The sequence below is a fragment of the Prinia subflava genome, chromosome 1 (assembly GCF_021018805.1).
Source record: "Prinia subflava isolate CZ2003 ecotype Zambia chromosome 1, Cam_Psub_1.2, whole genome shotgun sequence".
NCBI classification, from domain to species: domain Eukaryota; kingdom Metazoa; phylum Chordata; class Aves; order Passeriformes; family Cisticolidae; genus Prinia; species Prinia subflava.
Window position 1 is genome coordinate 65,017,537 of NC_086247.1, and position 17,359 is coordinate 65,034,895.

The following is a 17,359-nucleotide window of genomic DNA, read 5'->3' on the forward strand; positions in this document are numbered from 1 at the left end:
GGAGACACACCCACCCTTCTTCTCCTCCTCCTTCTTCTCCTTCTCCTCCTCCTTCTCCTCCTGCCCCTCCCTCCCTTCCCGGCGCGCTCCCGGCGCGTCACGGCGCGCGCCGGCCCCGCCCCTGCGCCCCGCGCGCCGGGGGAAGATGGCGGCGGCTGGGGCGGGCGCGGGGCGGAAGCAGGTGCGGCAGGAGGAGCTGCGGCGCCTCATGAGGGAGAAGCAGCGCCAGAACGCGGGCAAGAAGCGCATCGACTCGCCCTTCGCCAAATATCCTCGGCAGCGGGCTCCCTGGAGCTCGGCGGGGAGGGAGGGAGGGAGGGGGCGGGCCCGCGCTCGGCTCGGTGCTTCCCTTAACGCGGCGACACGTACAACAGCCTGGGGCACCTGAGCTGCTCGCTGTGCAACGCGCCCGTGAAGGGCGAGCTGCTGTGGCAGACCCACGTCCTGGGCAAGCAGCACCGGGAGGTGAGCGGCCGTGCGGAGGGTGCGGGCCTCGGCCGGGCTTTGTCACCGTTCGGGAGCACCAGGACAGCGCTTGGGAAGGGGAGGGATGGGGAGAGGCCGCACCAGAACGGGGCCTGGGGTTCGCTGCCCCTGGCTCTGTGCGGCAGTGGGAGCAGCGGAGCGCCCGCCGGGATGAGGGTGGGAACCGGGCTGGCTGTTCGGTCTGGGTTCTGTTCTCTTAAAGCCTGTGCGGGGATTGAAGAGCCAGCCCTTATAAAGGAGGTCCCGTGTCTTTCAGGCGTCCGCTTCTCAGGTGGAGCAGTTCCCACCTTAGCGACAGCTTTTGGCTGCCACTGGTCTGCACCTCGGACTTGGAAACTCTGTCCCCCTGGGCTTGCTCGGGGACCTGTGAGCTGTCAAGTGACAGCTTATGCGGGTTTAAGAAAATACGCTTATTTTTCTTTATAATTCAGCAGTAAAGATGATGAACTTGTAAAGCACGTCAGGGAGTTTGTAGTTGGATGCCACCCTTTTTTTTTTTTTATCCTTTTAAGTTCTGCTGCTTGTTCTTAGCAAAAACTGAAAGACTGTGTTTAATTTTACAAGTACTCGGGAAAAGACCAAAGGAACTGAGGGGTTCCAGTTCCTTGCCTGCATTCAGACTGGATGACTGTGGCAAGGCAGGGTGACATCTTTCATGCTGTTAAAGTGCCGTGTTTTAATTTTAAAGCACTTCATATTCCAGGACCTTAGAATAAATCCAGTCTTCCTGCTCTTTTCTCCAGTGCCTTACTGCTGTCAGTGTCACTGCTCTTCATCTTTTCTTTCTTACTGGTGCAGCCTCCCTTGTGTGAGTGTCAGTTCCTCTTTCTCCATGTCACATCAGTCCAGAGGCTGACAGAAGCACTGGCCTTTGTTTTGGTACCTGTGGTTTCTGTTTCAGTGCTCTTGTTCTAGAAAGATATTAGCTCACTTTGATGAGCTGTTGTAAAAGCTCAGTATTTTAAGCTGCAATCCAGAAGTTACTGCTAGTAACGTGTCCTGAATTTTTATTTCTTTACAGAGAGTTGCAGAATTAAAAGGCACAAAGCAGACGGCCACTGGCTCGGCTGCTGGCACATCATCTCATCCTGTCAAGAGAAAAACAGTTGAGACAGAAAATACAGACCTAAAGAGAGTAAAAGGTAATGAGAGGGAAATGCTTGCCAGAATCCATCCATTTTACGTCTTGAAAGCTTTTGGTTTTGTTCCTGTGGAAGTGAGTATGAATACACCAGACTGTTAATGTCAGCCCGTTGCTGCTGAAAAGGGAGAAAGTTTGCCTGCTCTCTATCTTTGAGTTCTGCGTGAGGAGAAAATGGTGCTTTTGGAAATTTACCTGGTTTTCTTCTGGGTTTTTGGGTTAAACGAGGGCACGGAACTGTGGGCTTGGCCCAAACAGATCGAGAAGCAGTGTAAATTCAGCAGAAGGAGCACTTGCCTAGAACTGGTGTTACTCCTTTTCAGTGGGATCAGGTCACTGGTTTTCCTCAAACCTTGCACCAAAGTTCTTGCCAAAGGGAAGACAGTTAATTTTTTTCCTTGGTGCCACCAGACATGTAAATATTTACATTAAATACATATGCATTTGGGGACTTGGTGCTGTCATAGAAGTCTCACGGATGTTTCTTTTAAAAGCATGGATTTTAAGAAGTGACTCTTGGCTGTTGTACAGGTGCAGATGAAAAGCCACACACGTCTTCAGCAGGGTAAGTAATTCTTGTTATTACATAGGATTTTTTTCTAATTGTTAGTGGCATTCTCACCCAGCTCTTCCTTGTCTCTGCTTGCTAGACAAGGGCAAAGGTTCAGAGAGTCAGCAGATCCCTGCTTCTGCCCATTTTCTAACAGAGTTGTATATTCCTGAACAAGTAGAGATAAACTGGGTGAAGATAAGTGTATCAACTCGTAAGACTTTCTGAGAAAACAGGAATTCTTTTACTCTCACTGACAAGCTTTAAAGGATTGACATGTGGTGCTATTGCAGAGCTTGAACATAAGTAGATTGTAGCATGTGCTCTAATAATGCTGACATTCACCAGAAGAGGTGGGAGTCTGAAATTAAGATAGATTTTGAATGTATAATTAAATGATATTTATTAACAAAAACTGCTAACAAATGACAGATCTTCATTAGGATGATTTCTGTCACCAAAAATTCATTTAGGTGTATATGCTGCAGCTGAACTTGTACAAATATAAGACTGTATTTGACTTCAAGGGGTTGGGTTAAGCATCTCAACCACCCCTAAAAATTTCTGGTGGTATTCTGACATCTTTGCAGGGTTGGCAGATGTCAGGTGACACCTGTGGGTCTCCTCTGCACTTCACAGGATAAATTACTATCTTGCATAGGTACCACGTGCTGTTTCCTTGTAGGATTTTGAGTTTGTGTGCAAAATTAACACTTTAGTGGTTTGTCCATTTTTGAACTTGGTGGTAGGATTAGTTTAAAATACAACGTTGAAAAAATGTTTGGCTGGCAGGCTGCAGCTATTCTAGCAAATCTCTGCTTTCTCATTGCTGAGCCTGTGTGGCTGCTCTAAATGCATCTAAAATGTGTATTTAGAATTAACCTGAGCACTTCTGGGGAACTTAAAATGAGACCCATGTGTGTGCTGACCTCAGACAGTGGCTGTGTTGGCAGCTGTCAGCTCAGGGCTCAGTATCTCACAGCCTGCGTTGCTCACAGAGGGACTGGGCTGCCCGTGCTGCACTGGAGTCATGGGTGTGAAGTTTCAAACACTTGTGTTGTGGGCTCTTTACCAGGCTGCCAGCAGATTTTTTTGATGAAGCAGAGCAAGACAGCGCCAGTGTACAGCTCTCCAAGGGCCCAGCTCCCCGCTTATTGTCAGGGAATTACGATGATGATGACGATGAAGAGGAGGAACAAGAACAATCAAGCAAATCTTCTGTTGTGCATAAAACTGAAATTCCACCTCCAACTCAAGAAGTAATAGCTAATTCTCTGCCTGCAGGTAATGATGACTGAAATAATGATTCTCTAAGGAGAACCTGTGATTTAACTGACGATGAAAGGCTTTTATTTTATTTTTCTAATTATTGCCATTAGGTGATGGGTAATTAGGTGATGGTGAGGGTTTGTAATACTGGAAGTAGAGATAAACTAGCAAAGAATCTCCTGTTACTGTGTGCTGGTTGCTTATTCATTTTATGTTCTAGTTGTTTGAGGCTGCCAAGGGAAGTAACACCTGGCTGTTCTTCCCTTGATTTAGTAAGGTACTAACTGAAATTCCTAGTAGGAATTTTAGAAAATGCCTGAACAGCTGTTCTTTTTGTCATGGATTTCTGTCCTTTCCTATAGACTTTTTTGACACCAAAACTGCAGCTGCTCCTATAGTTTCCCATTCAGGATCCATACAGAAAGCAGAAGTACAGGAGAAGGTAGTCGAAAGGTAAGCAGTCAAATCAAACATTGATAGTCTCAGGAATTATAAATAAACATCCATCTCCCAGGAAACAGAGACTGTGGTACTTAGAAATCTTAACTTATTGTTAGGTTGCATTCAGCATAGCTTGTATATATGTCAGCCTCAGGCATTATTTCAGACAGGGATCTTGCACCCTAGGGAGAGGAGAAGAGATGGAGCAATGTCATGCAGAGCCTGTTTGACATCTGTTTGCAGATTTTAACACAGGGTACTGTGGGAGCTTAATGTCAACCACTGCTTTGCACTGTTTAAAGGAAACTGCTTGTTCTGTAGTAATGGTTCAGCTCACTTGAGCACTCCTTTAGACAGTGCTTTAGTCCTTCAGAAGTAGCAGCTGTGCTGTTACAATATTTAGTGTTCAGCACACTGGAAAAAGTAGTTTTAAAAGCATAAGCTACATCTCTTGTTTTAACAGTGAGATTTGAACTGCACTTTCTGTGCAGTTCTATCAAAATGAGGAAAGACCAAGCTGAAGGAGGATGTTTTGATGGTGGTAGATAAAACTAAGGGCTTAAAAACTTGCTGTGTTTCTACCTACTTACACAAAGGATTATGAATTTCATTCTTGACTATTTTTAACTCTTCAATAAAGCAGATTGTAAAGTGTTAACTTGGGCTAATAGCAATCAAATATTTCAGGAAAGAAAACACTGCTGAAGCTTTGCCAGAAGGTTTCTTTGATGATCCTGAAGTGGATGCAAAAGTAAGTGATCTACTCGTTATATGCTGCTGGATTTATTTCTGCCTGTTGTAATGATTTTCTGAGTAATAAGGATGCTTTTCCAGTGATCATACTGGAATATAAGAAAATGACTGAACTATTTAGACTAGAATAGACTATTTCAGTTGGAAGTGGCCTATAATAATCATCTAGTCCAACTGCCTGAAAATGTCAGGGCTGAACAGCAGCTAAAACTTTATATTAAGGGCATTTTCCAAATACCTGTTGAGCACTAACAGGCTTGGGGCATCAGCCACCTCTCCCAGAAGCCTGTTCCAGTGTTTGCCCACCCTGTTGGTAAAGAAACGCTTCCTACTGCCCAGTCTGAGCCTCCCCTGGTGCAGCTTTAAACATTCATTCTGTGCAAATTAGAAAACATGAAAAGGGACAGGGATGGGCTGGAAGAGCTTGTTAAAATCATCTGTTGGAAAGTGTTTTTATGGTATTGATTATGGTTCTCTGTGGCTCTTAAAGAAATGTCATTTGTTGGTTGGCATGCTGAACTGAGATTTGGACAATCTGCCTTTATTTCTGTGAGTCATCCCAGGAAAAGCAGTTCATTTAATCTGTACGTTCAATTTTGCTTTGGAATTGGGGCTGTAACAGTTCTATAAAGCCCTTTGTGAGAGCCTGCTGAAAAGTGTTGAGTTACTGTGTGACTCACAGGGTGCATCCTGCTGGAATGAAAACAGCTCCATTATGGCAATCGCTGTCATCTGCAGTACTGGTTACACCACAAAAGTGAACTTGGTCTTCACCCCTCTTGTCTCCTACCACTTTGGGGTTTTATGAAGCTCAGAAGAGAAAAGAAATGTGGGTATTCACCTTGTTTCTCAAAAAAAAAACAAAAAAACACAAAAACAAACAAACAAAACACCAAACCCACAATTAAAAATCTTGAAATTGTGATCAAAAACATTCCTACTTCATTCTGCTTGCACAGTGCCAAATGATGACCAAAATAAACACTGGTATTGGAACTACAAACATTTTTTTGTTTTGTTTTGTAAAATTTGCCATAGATTTGATGGCTTTCTTGCTTTCTTTATTGAAATACAGTTCTGTAGGCTTAAGTCTTTTATTTTCTTTGAGTCTGTTTCCTTGTTCACACAGTGGAAATCTTGTGGTGGATTTAAATGGCATTGTGAGGCCAAGCCATGACATCTAATTTGGAGACCTTCCAAATAATGCTTCTTCATGTTCAGTTAGTCCCAGTGGCCCAGCTTAGGTGTTTTATTTGCTCTGGCAAGACTCTTTTGGCACTACTCATGCCCACGTGTTGCCATGTCTGAATACTTTTTAATGATGATATTCCGAATATTGAAATATGTAGCTGAAAAAGCCATGCTTTGGCTGGTTTTTTGGTTTGGTTTGGTTTTGTGTCTAATTGAAGTATTAAATTTTTCAGATACTTAGTTTCATTGTAAATTGGAAGTGCAGGAATGCCTAGCAGGCAAAGCAGAATCTGCTTACATCTGTGAGGACACTGGTTAGCGACCTTTGTTCTGCTGATTGTCTCCACTGAGGAATTTACAGGTGGTTACTTGTTCCAGTCAGCTCCTCCTTGAATTGCCTGCAGAGGCTTTTCCTTTTAATCAGCCCTCTTGGAGTGTAACTGATACTCAGAGGAAGGAAAATGTTTGTGACATCACTTACATAAAGGTGGCTGCAGTGGTTCTGTGTTGGAATCACAGACAAAATAATTATTGTAAGAATTAACTGGGCATTTGAAAGGGAGATTGTGGGTGTGAAAAATGCTTGTTATCAGGTATTTGTAAAGCATATAAATTCTAGATTAGATAAATATTTCAAGGAAAACTAATAACTTTAGTGTTTAAATTTATTGTAAGAAATACAAATAATTATGAATTACAAAAGACAACCACAATGCATAATAACACAGTACATACACATATGATAGAAATTAGAACAGAACAGAAAAACGAAATGATGACTATTACTTCCCAGTATGAGTTTGCTTGGAAGCTTCTAATTTATTCTATAAACTCAGTTCATACTACTTGATTCTGTATAATCACTCAGGAACAAAACGCACCAAACTGTTGTCTTTACTAAGGTGATGACTGACATGTCACCAAAAGAGCAGAATGAATAAAGGGAAAGTAAAACTAATGCAAAAAGATGGTGTCATGACTTATTATGTTCAAACTGCTTAGTTCTCCTAGCTGTACAATTTCTACCCAGTCCTGAGTCAGGCATAATCTGTCCTCTAAAATACATTATATGCCACATCTTCCAGTCTTGAATTGTGGAAGTTTTAATTACACAGGTAGACTACCTTGTTTATTTATTTGCATTAAAAGCACAATCTGGCTTTGATTACCTTGGCTGTAGATCTTAAACACATTCTTACCACTTCTACTTTTTCAGACTTCATGTCTTAGTTCTAAATGCCATCTACCACAGAATAAAAAGCTTTGCATGTCATTAAAATTGGTTTGTAGCTGTACAGTTTCTTCTGCTTAGCCAAGAAAATTAGACTACATTTGAAATACAGTCAGGCTACCTAACACCAGCAGACTAGTGACTGAAAAGTTTGATACTTTACATTATGCCAAAGGCAAACAATTCACTGCTTTTTGGCTTGTGAAATGGCTACTGTATGCAATTGTACAGGCAGCTTACAGAAGAATTTAATAGTTATCACCTGACACAGTGAAATGACAGACCATCAAACTCCCTTTTGTGACTCCAGACATTCCACACCAGCCACTTTTAGTCAATAATTATTTTGCAATGCTGCAGTCATGGCCGTTGTTTTGATCCAGGAGTAGAGTCAGCTTTTTCTTCCCAACCATTGTGCAGCTGCTCTCTCTCACTCATATCCATTACTTAAACTGAAGTACATCAACCAGACTTTCCTGATAACACAGCATGATTTTTCCTATTTCTCCTGGGTTTTTTTTACAGTGCCCCAGAGAGTCATCAGACTTAAATTGTTAATTTATAAATTTTCATGTTCCTTAGGTGAGAAAAGTTGATGCTCCAAAGGATCAGATGGACAAAGAATGGGATGAATTTCAAAAGGCAATGCGACAGGTCAACACAGTAAGTAATGGAATCTATATTTATTGATTCTAAATACTATACACAATAAGGAAAACAACAGTTTCATGCAGCTCTGCAGAATGGCTGATATCTGCATTTGTCAGCTGTTTGTTTCATTGCAGTGTGTGGTTAAATGCACTTTATAAATGAGCAAAGGGTTCCTTGTATTTTCCACTAACAGGAAATTAAGTTGAAAACTTGTAATCAAGATCCAGTCATATATATCTAGTTACATTTGTTTCACTGTATTTTATTTAAATACTATTTAGCTAGCATACACCTCAGATCAGTGTGCTGTATCAAACAGGATACAATCATGGGCTCTTCTTTAGATCTATATTCATATTTTAACTTTTAAAAGCACTACCCATTTGTCTGTCTTTTAAAAAAAGTATCTATAAAGTGTAGGTAACCTGGATTTCATGTTTAATTTAAATGTACTGGAAAGGAACTCCAGAATCTGGGAAAGTGACAAAAGAGTTTGAGACACGTAAATTGGCCAAAGTTTTTCTGTACTTCATTTTTCACTGTTTACCATTGCATGGAAAGTCTTCCTGCAGCAGGTGTTTATCTGCCCTGTGTACAATATAAAACTGTATTACAGATTACATGGTGTTCTCAGTCTTCCCCTAGAGTATTTGCTATCCTGTTAATTATTTTAATTTTTGTAAATAGTTGCTCATATGTCAGCTGCTGAGAAGAGTGGTGCAGAGAAATGTATCATTGCTCATTTTAAAGCAGTCAGCACTATAAACAGAGCGAATGTTCATACAAAAGCGGTGGTGGATACATTTTGCTAGCATAAGCCATTCAGATAATTCTTCAGCTTAGGAGGAATCTTCTCAGTTATGCGTGGACCATTGATTGCATAGCATCTCCCAGACATTCAGATTTGAGAAAGTATATGCTGAAAAAAATAACAGGTTAGAAACACTTGGGGATCTAGTGGGAATATTTAAACAGTATGTTCAGTAAGTGGTGTGTATTGAAGTCCCAAGCACTGGGATAGAGCTCCCATTTCAGCCTCACACTGTGGGTGTGTGTAGTTTGTTTATGCTCAGTTTCAAATCATAGTGTATTAAAAATTTCCAAAGATTAACCCCAAAGCAGCCAAACTACTTCTGATTTTAAGAAAAAGCATTTCCATTTCAAATTAAACCAGACCATTTTTTTTTCTTCTGTATTTGCCCTTGTGAAGATGGGAATATACGTGGAGGAGACTGACACTAACTTGAGGTAGAGGGGAGCAGGGGAGGACACAGACATTGTCAAGGAGCAGAAGTGGAATTCAGGGTGAAGGTGAATTTTCTCAGTGCTTTTCTGGTTTAGATTTCAGAAGCAATAGTGGCAGAAGATGATGAGGAGGGACGACTAGATCGCCAGATTGGAGAAATTGATGAGCAGATGTAAGTAGATCAATTTTTCCTCAGATTCTCTGTTCTCCAGCAGTAATGGATTGCTCTTTGACTAGACTGATAAAAACACTTTTAATCTGCAATACTGCCTTTCATTAATCATCTGAGTATTTGAAGGACAGACTCCCTCAAATTGCAGAATGATACCTAATAAAGACATGGATTTTGGTACAAAGTTATATAACTTTCTCCAAAGAGAGAATGCACTGGAATCACTGAAAGTACACAAGGCAAATTCTTGGAACAAACTGTCCCTCTTCCCCTGTCAAATGTCTTAATTTATATTTCCCTGGGAATTTTGATTGATGTAGGATTTATGTGAACATTTTTAAGAAACATTTCCTGCACTGAAAATGTCCTGTCCTGTGGCAAACCCTCTTTAATTCTAGAAGTTTACTTAAAGGTTTTGTGGAGTGATGCACACTCCATTACATGAAGTGGTTTGTTTTGTTTTGCTGAAATGGTGGGTGGGGTGGTTGGATGGGCATTGGTTTAAACCCCAGTAACCTGAAATACAGCTCAGGGGAACAGTTTGTTGCTGTTTTCATGTAGTTGAACTCTGATATTAACAGTGATAATGGTAGTGAAAAGAAAGAGATGCAACAAAAAGAAGACACTAGAAATTAAAGCAACGTTTCAACCATCTGGGCAGATTTACATGCTGCACGTAATCAGTGTGTGGCAACAACAGCATTGGGTTCAAACTGAATTTTGCAATTACGGGAATGCCATTTAACAATGTTGGTGTAATTCTGGAGAGGGCTTGAGCTAAACCTGCCTCTCTTTGAGGATTTATTTTTCTCACTAGCTAAGGCTACTGTAAGTGTATTTCAAATGTGTTACTGTAATTATTTTCCCCAAAATAAAAGTTCCAAGTAGATTTTTTAAAGAGTTTTGTAACTTTTGACTTCTGAGTATATTCAGATGCAGGCTATTTCAAATTTAGTTGAAAATTAAATAAACTCCTTGGCCTTCAAATCTGCAGCAATGACTGCCTGTAAGAGTCATATTGGTGATATGGCAGGGAAAATGGGATCCAGACATTAACCCCTCCGTGCTTACCCTTCTGAGCAAATAAGAATGAAAGGGGCCAAGGTGAGTTTAAATCAGGCTAGTAGTACTTGGCATTTTCAAAAAAATACCGTTTAAAAGGGCCAGAATAGTTATAAAACACAATTCAAGGACAGAACTTTTTAAGTAAATGGAAACCTGAAACTTTTGCATTGTGTTTACTTAAAATGTTCTGTTGCAGCACAGAGGAAGTAGATAAAGAACCTGAATGCTTTGTGCTGCTTTTTTTATTTTCAGAGATGCCACCACTCAGTTATCGAAATTGATAATTGATGTCACACCTTTCTGTCATGAAAAACGTAAATGAAACAAAGAATGGTGTTCCTTCTTGTGTGGAAGTGAATATTTGTTCTGTGCTTTGTGAAAAATGGCTTGTGACTGTATTGCAGTTGTTCAGTATTTGGATTCCATCTCTTTGCTAGAGAATTGACCACACCTCTCCTCTCCTCGGTCTGTTCTCACTTGATGAACACTGAGCAGGTGCACTGGCATCTTCAAAGCTTATTTCTTTTTCCTTGATGGGAAGCTGTAAACCTTCTTTATCCAAAGTTGTAGAAGCAAAATCCAGCACTGGAGAGGATCAAATTAATGTGGAAAGGCCCCAGATGTTAACAGGTGTTCCACTTTCCAACAGTGAATGCTATCGCCGTGTCGAGCTGCTGCGGAACCGCCAGGACGAGATGAAGGAGAAGTTAAAGGAAGCCATGAGATTAAGAGCAGCACAAGAGAAAGAGGAGGAGGATGTTGGTAGTGAAGATGAAGAAGAACTGCAGGATTTGCTGTCACAAGACTGGCGGGTGAAAGGGGCTTTGTTGTAGCATTTCTGCAACATGGTTGATACTCTTTTTATCTGTGGTGTTATTTCCATTGTTAGAAGGGAGATTCTTTTGGTAAATATTTATTTAAAGAGGATCGTGAGGTAAAAAGCTTATTAAAAAAATTTTGTATATCTACGGTGGTGTATTACTTGTTGTAAAAACTGTATATTGCAAATGTTTTACAATACTGAATACACCTTTCCTATTAAAATGGCTGGTTTCCTGCCAGAAGTATTTTAATGGGATTAATAAATCTGTAAAGAATCTCTAGGCTTTTGGACACACTTAGCTCAGTTTGGTAATTTTGAGACTTGGCTTATTGTCTCTAGAAGTCCATAGTCTACAAAGTTTTCCCAGATTGGGGGTTTAGGGAAAGGAAAATATTATGCATTTATGTTTTCTTAAAATTTGTAGGTGCCCTTCTGTCCATTGCCCCAGCTCCCAATAAAATATGTACTTTCTTTTCAGGGTCTGTTACAGCTTTTCTGTGTATATAAGGACTAAGCTCAGAAATGCTGAGCTACAGCTTCAGCTGTATATCCTGTGATATCCTGTGTATGTCCTGTGCTGTGCCATAGCACTGCTGAATATTTTTGTTTATAGTCTCCTGTTTTGCTTAGTGCAGCCATCATGTAGCATACCTCACATTTCTTGAACCAGAGGGATGAGAACACAGTGGTTACATATCTGCATCACTTAATGAAAGGGTGACAAAATGCATGAGAGGAAGGTACTGCACTGGAATATGAGGAGGTAAAATAATAGCTGCAAATACTGTAAATTTTCTTAAAAGACTATCTTAGGCACAGAAAGCATCTGAAATTGATTCTGTTCTGATAAACACAGATTAAGTAAAACCAAGAACCAACAAACTTGACAAGACTGGGACATGGAAAGCAGAACTATATTTGGTAAGTGTCTATTTTATTTATTTTCTTTTTTTTACTTTTGCAAATCTCCACATATTTCAAATTTACTGAGGACTTTTTAAAAATAAGAGGGATGTGTGACTGGTATCGAAAAGTAAAGTTGTTAAGAACAGGTTAACCTTTTTTATAATATTCTAGATATAAAACTAGTGAGATTTTAAAGGGAGAAAACAAGCTTTGCTCTTATGAAAGCATTCCAGTTACTTGCCTCAGAGATGGTTATCAACCAAGTAATAAAGATTAGAACTAAACTTAGATGTTTGATTTGCCTGTTTTGGGGGTAATATTTGATATGGCAGAAGCCTTTTCCTTACAGTGAGATGCTTTTTTATCACTCCCAATTTCCACCATCCTTGGGTTCAGCTCTTCCTATTTATAAAGCTGTCAAAATTCAGGCAGTGGTCCTTGGTGGTTCACTGCATGCTCACATTCCTGCTCACACGTGCAGTCTTACATGAACTAGGACTGTCACTGAGACAGCAACATTCAGAGAGTACTGAAATACAGAATAATTGTTCAGAGAATATTGAAATAAATCATATTTAGACAAGTTGGAGAAAACTTAGTTGGACCAAAACTGAAATAAAATGTCTTTGTGTAGCACGAAACATTTGAATATCAATGTCTAAGGTGCCTGTCATGCTGCAGTGAAAGATCTCTAGATCCATTTATCCCTGTAAAGAGAATGTCCAGCTGAGAGGGTGGAGCAGTGTTAACAGGAGAGTCTTTTTCAAAACAAGCTGAAACACACTCCCTCATTTCCCTCTGAGAAAAGCTAAGCTAAGTTTGTAATTGTTCTGTTTATCTTTGCTTTTCACTGATCCCACACACCAAAGCACACAAGCTCGTTAACATTGAACTTCAGAACCACTCTGCACTTGGCTTAGTATCAGAGAAACAGATGTAATGAAAGTCAGGTTACCCTGAGCATCATGGATACATGTTTTGACAGTATAAAAATGCTAATCTCTGAGTCTATAAATTACACTTCCTTTTTGTACATTTTTCTGTAATTTTACTTTCATCTTGCGCATAAATCTGCAAATCATGGTTTCAGCTGTGGATGAGTAGGAAATTAACTGAGCATTAAAACAGTTCAGCTGTTTTAGTCCAGTTGCGCTCGTCTTTAGAGGTATCTTGTGGTAAGAGGCTAAAGGCAGTGAGTTTGGTTACAGTGCAGGGATCTTGAACACTGAAATCCAAACCAGTGCAGCCCATTGTTATTAGGAATAGATGGCAGGAATAAACACCAGATCACTCATCATTCTACTCATTCTCCTTGCATAACTTGCTGGAAGAGTAGAGATGGACCAGCCAGGAGGTGTGTGCATTGCTCAGGAAGTGACAGCATCCATCCCTCTTGGTTGTCTTGTTTAGGAGTTGGTGCTCTTTTCCTTGCAGGAATCTCACAGATCTCCAAATAGTGTTGTATCCAAGTTTTTTACAGCTTACTGCATACAACTGTACCCTTCTTCAGCCTTTGAAACAGAGGCTTTAGAGAACTTTGTGAAGATGATGGGAGTGAGTTTGTCCCCTGTGACCACTGACATGCAGGTGCTGCTGTGTCAAGAGGGCAAGAAATCATCCTGCTTTTTTGCAATGAAAGTAGCATGGCTGTAAGGGAGAAGGGGGAAGTGTCCTAACCTCATTTAGTAGTCAAACTAATTTATTAAGGGAAATACTCTGTATCTTAGAAAAACATAGGGATAATTAGTTTGCAGTCTTAAGTATGTCTTCAGTTTTAGAAAACAATTTTATGTACTTCTGATGAACTATTCAGCTAGGTTATTAACCAGAAGAAATGATTGTTTTTAAAAATAGGTACTTCCTTAATTTCTTAACTTCCTTGAATTCTATTTTTTAACAATAAAGATGAAAGTAATCCTAATAACTAGCTCTGTCAATAGCCACTATTAAAAATGAAATTTTAATTGGAATTAGGAAGACTGTTGTAGTTCGCTGCTCTCCAGGGCTTGCAGAAAGCTGAAGTATCAGAGCTAGGAAGGAAGGATTTGTAATCCTTACTTACTCGTATGCTAATGGAAAATGTTGTCCAGACTTAAGAACTGTGGAATTTCATGCCACCAAAAAGTAGAGAGTTGAGATTCCCCAGCTCGGTGGTTTTGGAGCTGGTAAGTGACTTGCAGGGCAGAACGTGTGCGCCTGCATGTTTGAAATGGAGTTCCCGGGAGCAGCTCCCATGGGAGCGACTCCCCATAGCTACAGCTGCTGGTAGTGAGCTCTCCTCTGGCAAGGCAGGCAGTCACAAATGTAATTGCTGTGCTCACTTCTCTCCTGCCCTTAAAGAAATAAGCTGCTGCTGTCATGCCTTAGATGTGAAACAAGGTCTGTATTTGGTACAGAGGAGCCTAAAAGTGACCGTACAAAACCAACAAATGCAAGTAACAACAAACCGATGTGCTCATTTGCTAATGTGATTGTTGTTTCCTCTACTATGGCATTTAATTTTAAAATTTGCTTCAAATTGCAAATACTGATTGAAAAGAACATTAGCATTAGCTTGGCCAGGCCCCTGCCAATAAGTTCAATTTGAGGAGAGACAAATTTGGCTTATTACATTCCACGATAATTAGATTCTTTGCGTTTTATCATCATAAAAACACTGAGCTAGAAATGAGAAAAGCCATATTATTAAAATATTTTCAGCACTTAAAAATACGTTTTTCTTATAATCCATAAAGGTTGCCCTAGAAAATCAGACATCCAGCCTGCATGAATTATGTTGTAGCTGTCCTTAGAAACCACAGTGTATGTAATGTTACAGAAATTCCCTTTGGTTAGGTACCATCAAATGACTTTGACTCTTTAATTTCAGTTACTGTCATAAGACATGCCAGTCTGTAGGGGGACAGGGCACATGCATTGATGCAGAAACTGATTTAGCCAACATTACTGCATTCCTTCCTGGAACCAAGGAATTAAGTACACTTCTGTGCCAAGAAGGGCAGTGTGTTACTCGGGCTGAGATGGAAATTTCAGGTGTGAAGCAGTTTTTCAGTATCTGCCTTCATTTCATCTTCTGTTCATCAGTTCAGTTAGAATTATCCTGACCCAATAGCAGGGAAAACAAATGTGAGCAGTTCCTCTGTGTAGACATCTAAACCAGGTCTTTCTTCCAAAAATACAGTGGAGGCACTAATGCCTTGCACCATTGGTGGCTGCAGAAGTCACAGGGGATAGAAGAGATCTCTGTTCAAATCCCTGCTTTCAGTGCTGTCCTTTGAACGCTTTGTGTCACCCAGTTGAGCAGCCTGACAATGACAGTCTTCCTGCAGATGCTGTGCCACTGCTGAACCACTGATCAGTGAGCACTGTGACTTCTAGACAATCATGACACTCATTTCAGAAGGGGAAGGTCCTGTCCCAGGAATACAAACAGTGCTGAAATACATTCAGCTGACATTAAGGATGTGGAAGAAATGAGATTTTCAGACTGTCTTGTCAAACCCAACAAACAGCACCTTGCCTGTGCAGCCTTCTGAGGCTGAGGTACTTCCCCAGTGCCTCTGTTCATGGCACCAGCGAGACTGTGCTGCTTCCTAGGAGCTTGACTGGCACAAATGTGAACCTTGGGCCCACAGATGCCCTCCAGCTATGCCTGAGAACAGAAGGCACGCTGTGTATTAGCAGAGGACCAACTTGGTTTGTTTTCCTTCTGGTTCCAGCCTGCATTCATGCTGTCAATGTTTTTTCACTTGAGAAACACAACAGAGCTGCTGCTTGAATTTATTTGAGATGTTTCCAGAAACCTAATTCCAGTTTGATGACGCAAAAGGTGCGGAACTTGTGCTGTCTTTCATCTGGAAACTCACATTTGTGTGGGCAGTGACCTTTTCACAGGGAGTGCATCCTCCCTCTTATCTACCTTTGGGCACGAGTGGTTTGCTTTTCTGTCTCAGTTACTATTTATTATTCTTTACCCTATTTTCCTTTTTTCTTTACCACCTTGTCTCTTGTTTGTCTGTTTTGTGTATTAAAGCTATTAGGAGCTTTTTCTTGCCATTTAGAAATATTTTCCAACTAAAATAATGAAATTACCATAAGCTTAGGTTTTATCACATTTCTGCCTGTATTTTTGCAAAAACCCTCTCAGAAGACTTCCTTCTTTGTCTATGTGTCTTTTTTTTACCTCTCCTCATTCCTGACACAAACGTGCCCCTGCACTAGTTTGCTTAAATCTTTCAATTCTGCAAGGCACGTGTGAATTATTAATGTGAAAGATACTAGACACCTCAGAGCTGCTGCTGCCCTTTGCCTGGCAGCTTTACTGGGAGAGCAAAGCTTTGACCTACTTAGTGTTAAGCTGCAATAATTTTTTTTATTATTATTTTTCATTTACAGTAGCCAGGCTAGCCATAGAAATAGAAATTTTGCTGTTGAAGAAATGCACACTTACGGAGGTCTCTGCTGTGAAAGCAGCTTCAGCTCTCCTTTCAAGAATGAGAAGTTAAACACATTTTAAGTAATAAAAATATATTTTAAGCAATAGTAACAGAATTTTATCAAATCAGTATTACAGCCTATAGTTTTTCTAAGGGTTGGAATAGCTAATTGTCAACATTGGGTAAGGTCTCCTGGGTGCTGGGGTGCAGTGAGCTGTTCTGTAATGCTCCTCAGCACCCTTCCTCATCGGGGTTGTTCTGGGGCTGCATCTGTATTGAGAACTCTGTTGATTTCCACAGGTCTCCAGGTCTGTCCTGGTTGTGCCCTTGTTCCAGGCTCAGACTGGAGAGCTGTCTGTACCCTGGGAGCCACGGGGAATAATCCTGGTATGTCTCAAAAGCTCAGCGGGGTGGGGAGGGGAAGCAGGACCCCAAGCTAAACCCCTGAAGGCAGGCAGAGACCTTTAACAGAGTAGGAGATGGAGGCTGTACAATCAGTCCTGTGTCATTAAGAATGCTACTCCTGCACTGCCAAAAAGCTGCTTCCTCATGAGGCCAGAGCCATACCTGTGACAGTACTGCCAGTGCCCTAAGAGGAGAGGTGGCCAGAGCACAGCCAGGGCTGCTGTAGTGCAGCAACAGCTCTGGCCAGCCCCTTTCTTTTGCTTGTGTGTGCAGAGAGAACTCGAGGCTGTGACTGCAGTGCTTCAGCAGATCCAAAGGAGGGTTTGAACGGCTGGAGCAGTGTGAGGGCAGGAGGACACAGCCCCCGGGCCTGCTCAGCTCTCCATTCCCGCTCCTCCTGCACATTGCCATGCTCCTCCCAGCTGCTGGGCTGGCTCCTGGCACGGTGGAAGGTGCTGACTACAAGCCTTGCCACTGGGCAGTGCTGCTGGGAATGGGCAAGTACCAAGGGCCTTAGTAATACAGTACTCAGCTTCCAGGTTCATTCTTCTGTTCCCGTTTTCCTTTCTCCAGTATCTGATCTATAGATCAGT

At 41.1% G+C, this 17,359-nt stretch overlaps 2 protein-coding genes across 9 annotated transcripts in view; one reads left to right on the forward strand and one right to left on the reverse strand.

The window, feature by feature from the left end:
* The first annotated feature begins 99 nt into the window (after positions 1-99).
* On the forward strand, positions 100-11,496 carry ZNF830 (zinc finger protein 830). Its single transcript, XM_063398830.1, has 10 exons — positions 100-267; positions 366-465; positions 1,508-1,628; positions 2,159-2,192; positions 3,253-3,461; positions 3,809-3,899; positions 4,575-4,638; positions 7,645-7,725; positions 9,055-9,131; positions 10,846-11,496. The coding sequence occupies exons 1-10, from the start codon at positions 146-148 to the stop codon at positions 11,027-11,029; spliced, it is 1,083 nt and encodes a 360-aa protein (XP_063254900.1). The 5' UTR covers positions 100-145; the 3' UTR covers positions 11,030-11,496.
* Positions 6,479-17,359, reverse strand: part of LOC134551255 (poly(rC)-binding protein 3-like) — a 141,647-nt gene continuing 130,766 nt past the window's right edge. For 6 of the 8 annotated variants that reach the window (XM_063398718.1, XM_063398799.1, XM_063398808.1 and 3 more), the window contains one exon: positions 6,479-8,632. In XM_063398718.1, coding sequence (XP_063254788.1) covers positions 8,572-8,632 — 61 coding nt within the window. In that variant the 3' untranslated portion in view covers positions 6,479-8,571. Of the gene's footprint in view, positions 8,633-16,375; positions 16,410-16,479 lie in introns of those variants that run through there. The other 2 variants (XM_063398728.1, XM_063398738.1) reach the window with 2 other exon arrangements.